Source organism: Helianthus annuus, chromosome 1 (assembly GCF_002127325.2).
Source record: "Helianthus annuus cultivar XRQ/B chromosome 1, HanXRQr2.0-SUNRISE, whole genome shotgun sequence".
Taxonomy (NCBI): Eukaryota; Viridiplantae; Streptophyta; class Magnoliopsida; order Asterales; family Asteraceae; genus Helianthus; species Helianthus annuus.
In genome coordinates this window covers 79,967,321-79,974,281 of record NC_035433.2, presented here as the reverse complement: position 1 = coordinate 79,974,281, position 6,961 = coordinate 79,967,321, and the positions used below count along the sequence as shown (strand labels likewise).

Below are 6,961 nucleotides of genomic sequence, written 5' to 3'. Positions count from 1 at the left end.
TATCTTAGAACCTCGGCAATCTATCAAACGAAATTTCGGTACTAAGACCATATGCCAATGAATGGTTCCCACCTGATCTTCAGTCAGTTTAAGATTTATATCACCCTGCACACTTTAAAATGATTGTGAGCCTACCGATACATCTTATATAGAGCTGCTTATCGTTTTTCATTTAAGGTTTAAAGAGGTTTGGATAGACCACTGATGTACTATCATTTTCTCTTTTGCTCGCCAGGAAACTCATTTTTGCTTTTCTATTGTTTTTGTGTTTTTGAAATTTTTCGATGTTTTTGGATTTTCAGATTTTTGGATTTACTCCCCCTAAAATCAATAAACTAAGATAAATTTAAAACACAAAGTTATTTACAAAAATGATTTTCCGATGTTGGTTTACTCTTGCTTGACCTTAATGCGGTTTACCAATAATAAAAAGTCAAATCTTGATTTGTCAAAAGCTTTGGTAAATAAGTCGGCACATTGGTCATCGGTGTGGACCTTAACAACATCGATTAGCCTTTTCTCAAAGCAATCACGTATGAAGTGATATTTGATTTCGATGTGTTTGGTCTTTGAGTGCTGCACAGGATTTCTAGTGATATCTAAAGCAGCGGAATTATCAACGTAAATAGGAGTAGTTAGGAATTCAAAACCGTAGTCACGCAATTGTTGTTGGATCCAAAGAACTTGGGAGCAACAACTTGAGGCAGCAATGTATTCAGCTTCGCATGTTGATGTAGCGACGCATGTCTGCTTCTTGCACTGCCATGTGACTAGGCGATTTCCTAAAAACTGACATCCAGCCGTTGTGGATTTGCCGTCGATTTTGCATCCGCCAAAATCAGAATCACTGAAAGTGACCAATTCAAAGTTATTATCCCTAGGGTACCACAGACCGGTGTCAGGGTAAGCCTTCAAATAACAAAAAATCCTTTTGACAGCTGCAAGATGTGAGGCCTTCGGGTTAATGTTGGTGCATAATGTCTAAAGCCTGCGTCTTTGTAAAGTTAGATTAACGTATATGGTCTCGATAGGTTGTTTTTGTAATAGAACAGGGGTTTTTATGTAATTATGTGATGTTTATAGGTTTGGACCGCTTATGTGTCATCTGTCCACATAAGCGACCCAGGCTGGATCGCTTATGTGGTCATGTCACATAAGCGGTTCCAGTTCACCTATAAATACCCTGTTTGTCTAGTCATTTGGAACGGTTGTCTTGAATTGTATGTCGAAGTGCTGACTCTCTGTCAATCGTTGCTGAATGAAGTAAAAGTATTAAAAGTGAAGACCTGTCTGTTTTCTACTCATTTCTGTACCGTACATCTTAGTATCATGCTTGAATGTGTTTCCGCCACATTTTTAGCAGGCTCTAGCTTAGATTGACTCCTCAGTGAGATCATACTCGATCCTACAATTGGTATCAGAGCCAGTTGTAAGCTAGTTGCCAGATACGAGGTAGTTTTCTGAGACATTTGCAGAACTGGACTGATTGGACGGTGAAAATGACCTGAATTTTGGACAGTAGGTACAAAACACAGTAATTGTAAACCCTTGAAAGTTTCGGACAAAAATTCGGATTAAAAGTTGGTCAAAAACACTCGTAAAGTTTGGACCGCTCTGACGTCAGCCTTGAACCGCTTTTCTGAACCGCTCATTCATACAAGTTTCCTTGTATCGCTTTTCTGGACCGCTTATTCATACACTGTGGATCGCTCCAAATGGCTGTTTTGGGTGTTGGATCGCTTTTCTGAACCGCTTTTCTGAACCGCTTTTCTGGACCGCTTATTCATACAGGTTTTCTTGGATCGCTCTTCGGAACCGTTTTTCTGGATCGCTTATTCATACAAAGTTCTTGGATCGCTTTTCTGGATCGCTTATTGATCAATCTTGGATCGCTTTTCAAGCAATCTTGGATCGCTTATTGGGTTATTCTGAATCGCTTTTAGTGCAAAGTCTGGATCGCTTTTAGTGCAATCTCTGAATCGCTTTTAGTGGAAAGTTTCTGGATCGCTTATTGTGTCTGTGTTTGAAAATTTTTCCGAAAAATCAGAAAATGGACAGTCAAGACTTCTACAACATGTTCTCAGGTGTAAGTGCTACTCAAGGCCAAACCAACTTTTTGCAGAATGTGAATCTTGAAAATGAGTTGGGCACGATGCAGAAACCTCCAAAATTAATGAGTTTAGACGAATACTCAGGATGGTCAGTTAGATTTAAGAACTGGGTGCAAGCCAATCATTTGGAGAGTTGGATCAAGATTGAAAGAGAATATGTAGCTCCAGAAGACGGGGTGGGGGGTAAGAAATCAATTGCAAGCTTAACAGATATAGAACAGGTAGAATTTAAGGCTGAGAAGAAAATGATTAGCATCCTGCAGCAAGCTATAAAAGAAGATATCCTAGTGCTTTTACAGCATAAAGATACCTCTGCATCGATATGGTTTTCACTAGAGAAAAAGTTCAATGGTAGTGGGTCGATGATGAAGAGCAAAACAGCGTTTCTAAAAAAGGAGTTTGATATATTTACTGGGATAAAAGGTGAATCAACGAAACAGCTGATTGAACGATATTGTCATTTAGTGTTGGAGATGAGACGTTTGAAGATTGTAAAAACAAACGAAGAATGGATTGATAAGCTTTGCGATGCTCTTCCGTACGATGAGTGGGGTACATACTTAATGATGCTGAAGAATAGTACTGATTTTATCAATTACAGCTTGAGTGATTTTATTGAAAAGATAGAGGCGCATGAACTAGAGTTAGTGAAGATTAAGAAAATGAATTCGACAAACATAACTCAAGATGTCTCATTGTACTTCAAGAGCAGTCCTGCAATGACAAACGTTCAAAGTCCAAAAATTCATACGGGTTTTAGTGCAGATAGTAGTTCTCCGGTTACTCCGAACGCATATCAGACAAATCAAACTACAAAATTTGCAAGTTATGAGCCGAACGCAAAATCTTCAGATTATTCTCCTCAAAGTTCAAGTGGATCGAATCAACAAACAGTTGTGACTGGGGTGCATTGTAATATAGCAATCAACATCAAAAATGGTAATGAGATTACCGAAACTGCAGCGAAACAACATATTACTTTACTGGGATCGGTTTTGGAGGCATATGAAGGGTTGGTTGCGGGCAAGATCGGAAATCCTGACATGACCAAAGAGGATTACGATCAAATAGACCCGGAGGAGCTGGAATTGATCGATATCAAGTGGGGAATGGCAAGTTTGGTACGGAGAGCTCAACGTTTTATGGAGATCACGGGAAAGAATAGTTTGTCAGGACCAGATCAGAAGCTGGGGTTTGACAAAAGCAAAGTCACCTGCTTCAAATGTAAAGAAAAAGGTCATTTTAAGAGGGAATGTCCTAATCGTGAAGTCAAGAATCATCAGAATCCATTCACCAACGATTACTACAAGCAAGCTATATATCATCGTCCAAACCAACAGCCTGCAGTTCAAAGACCTCAGATCGAAAACAAACCTGAGAAAGCGTTGATAGTAAATCAGGATGATGAAGAAGTTGCATCTGGATTTAGTTGGGATAAGTTCATTCCTGGAAAAGATGATCAAGCGATGATGGCTAAAGTGACAGAGATTACCGAGTCAGATGCTGAGCAGGAAGTCGTAATTTCTGAAGATGGTGATGGAAAAGCTGCTGATGTTGCTTATTCTGATTCTGAGGTGGTTGAAGAAACAGTTACTAAGAATGTTGAGTCTGTTCCTGAGATTGGGAGTAAAGTAGCTGTTGAAACCATTGATCAAGAAATTACGGAAGCTGTTACAGAGAATTCAGTAAAAGATTCTGCTAAAGCTGAAGAAGTTATATCTGATGTTCTTAGTTTCGGATCTCGAAGAGAGGAATTTGTTTACACTATGAAATCTGTTTTATCTCCTAATGTGTTTGATAGTTTTGCAGATTTCTTCGAAGATCCAAGAACTGGTACGTGTCCAAGATTCAAAGCAAAGAAAGATGAAGTTGTGGAGATAATCGACGTGTCAAAAGAGATGACGAAGGAAGATCTGAAGGAGATAGCCGATAAAGCGCTTATGAGCAAACTGAAAGAGGTAGACTCAGTTGTTCCAGAGTCAGTTGACAAAGAGTCTGGTTTAGAGGAAACTGAAGCTGTTGAAATCAGCAAGGTCATAGTGTCTGAGTCAGAGTCAATTCCAGTCGGTAACATGGCTTGTGATAATGAGGCTTTAGGTGAAAAAGTTCCGATTCTTGATACACCGTGTCAACGTTGTTCACAAACGTGCACAGAGTGTCTTGTAAAAGACACTATGTATCAAGATTTGAAACAACATGCTGATATGATGAAATTTGATTTAGAACAATTAAAAGAAGCCTACGACACTTTATCTAGGTCGATTAAAATCATAAAAAAAAAGAAAGTTTTGAAAATGACAAAGCAACAAAGCTGGCTCAATCAACGTTATTCGATAAACAGAAAGAAGTAAACATTCATTTGGATACAATCGCATCTTTGCGAAAACAGCTTGAGTTGACGAAAATAGAAAACGATAGAATTGATAAGAAACTGATGAGTTATGTGGCATCATCTTATGTCTTAGAGCAAATTGTACCACAACAGCCACATGCTAAACCCGCCTTTTACAGCGTTCCACCCCCAATGTGGAATCATTACACACAGAAATATCCAGATGGGGTGGAAGCTGCTTTAAATATAAAACTGAAAACGATTGAGAATGATTTACCTGATAACATAGATATCACTTTTAGTGCGTCTGACATTGATAACTCATCTCAGGTTGTCAAAAATGTTATTGATCAAGTTTTGGACGATGTTAGTGAAAAATCTGAACAGGCAAAATCAGTGGAGTCCGGGAGTGAGTCTGAGGAAGACGGAAACTTTTTAGACCGTTATTTGACGAAATCGGATAAAAGTACGGATGATGATTCGATTATGGTTGCCTATACTATGATTGGATCGGACAAGCTTTATTCCAACACAGAGTTTCCAATTCAGAGTGTTAAGTTTGAGTCTATTCAGAAAGTGTTTAGGATGGTCGAGTTGAGCGTAAATGAGTTAAAGAAAAGTGATTTCTTGGCAAAACTGAACAAGTCAGTTGAATCATCATGCTCTGCTAGTCCAGAAAAAATAGAAGGGGTGGGTAAAGGCAAAAACAGAAATAACAAATTAAAGAACAAAGGTATTGGATTCGAGAAAAGGATGAATAAACAGGTGGTAAAGCCGAAAGAGAGAATTGATGATGTTTTTGTTTGTGGTCCGAGTACTGAGATCGAAAAGGATTATATTTTTAGTCAAAAGGCCGTGGAAGACTTCAATGCAGCGCAAAAGCTGAAAGCAGAAACTGTGAGTAGCACATTTGTCGAATATGACAAACGTGTTTGCTATCGCTGCAATGAAGTCGGCCACATGGCAAAACAGTGTAAAAAGGTGTTTGAGAAACCTGATGTGATAAAACCTGTTGGTAAAAAGATTGTTGAAAAACCAAAAGTTGAAAAACCTAAGTTTGAAAACAACAAGTTCACAAAACAAAATTTTCAAAAACCTCGACCAAAATCACCGGTCGTTGCAAAAGACAAGCAAGTTTTTGTGTCACCAATCAGAATTCTCAAACGTGGTGAAAGATTGAAGTCAGAGGACATGCCAAAATCGACTTTCGAAATTGGCGAATCCTCTAAGTCTCCTAAGACTTCGACATTTTATTTTAGAAAGAAAACTGGTGATAAACAAACATGGATCGCAAAAACTAAATCATCAAATGAGATTAAAAAGATGGAAAAAGAATTGGAATTTGAGACAAAAGGTGTGAAAGATGATGTGAGTAAATGTGAATTTGAACTCGGTAAACGCATGTCAGAATTTCCGAAGCTCCAAAATAACACGAAACAAGATAAAAAGGAGTTTGAATCAAAAGTCACATTTAGTTTTCCGATAACAACAAAACAGTGTGATGTGATTTTTGGTACTGTGTCTGAGGTTAAAAGATCATGGGCTTCTTTGTTTATCTGATGTGTTTGTGAATTGATTGCAGGAGTTGCCCAAGTCCGTGCTTTCTCGATGGATTATGGATAGTGGAGCTTCGCGGCATATGACAGGATCATTGGCTTTGCTATATGATGTGAAAGCAATCAATGGAAGCTATGTGGGCTTTGCAGGCAATCAAGGTGGTAGAATAGTTGGTCAAGGAATGCTCACCAATGGCGTTATTTCGTTTGATAAAGTCAATTATATAGTTGAGCTGACCAACAACTTGTTGAGTATATCGCAAATCTGTGATAAAGATTTTAGTGTTCACTTTACTAAAACTGAATGTTTGGTCTTAAAACCGGGGTTTAAAGTCCCTGACGAGTTGGTTTTGTTGCGCGCACCTAGGGTCAATGATCTTTATATCTTAGACATGAGCGCTGCAACACCAACAACTCCTCAAAAAACAGTGTTTTGTGACAAAAACTAAAGCTACAGAAAAAGAGTCAGTTATGTGGCACAGAAAGATGGGTCATATACATATTCGTAAAATGAACTTTCTTGTGCATAATGATTTGGTTGAAGGAGTTAATGTTAAAAACTTTCATTTACCTGACGATTGTGTTGCTTGTAAGAAAGGAAAACAGGTACGAAAATCTCATCCGATAAAGATGCTCAACTCCATCCGGTTACCTCTCGAGAGATTGCATATGGATCTCTTTGGGCCGGTCAACGTAAAAAGCATCAGTGGAGATTCTTATTGTCTGGTGGTCACGGATGATTACACAAGGTTTTCATGGGTAATTTGCTTGGAGAAGAAGGATGAGACGTTCGAGGCGTTAATGGTTTTGTTCAAGAAGATGGAGAAAGTGTACAAGTTGCCGATCAGAAGAATTAGAAGTGATAATGGAACTGAGTTCAAAAACAACAAAATGTACGAGTTCTACAATGAAAAATGGATTCTTCACGAGTTTAGTGCGCCATATACTCCACAACAGAACGG

The 6,961-nt window shown here is 38.5% G+C and overlaps 1 protein-coding gene across 1 annotated transcript; it reads left to right on the top strand.

Moving 5' to 3' along the window:
• The first annotated feature begins 960 nt into the window (after window positions 1-960).
• On the top strand, window positions 961-6,484 carry LOC118482083. Its single transcript, XM_035977555.1, has 2 exons — window positions 961-4,069; window positions 6,026-6,484. The coding sequence occupies exons 1-2, from the start codon at window positions 2,051-2,053 to the stop codon at window positions 6,446-6,448; spliced, it is 2,442 nt and encodes an 813-aa protein (XP_035833448.1). The 5' UTR covers window positions 961-2,050; the 3' UTR covers window positions 6,449-6,484.
• The last annotated feature ends 477 nt before the right edge of the window (window positions 6,485-6,961 follow it).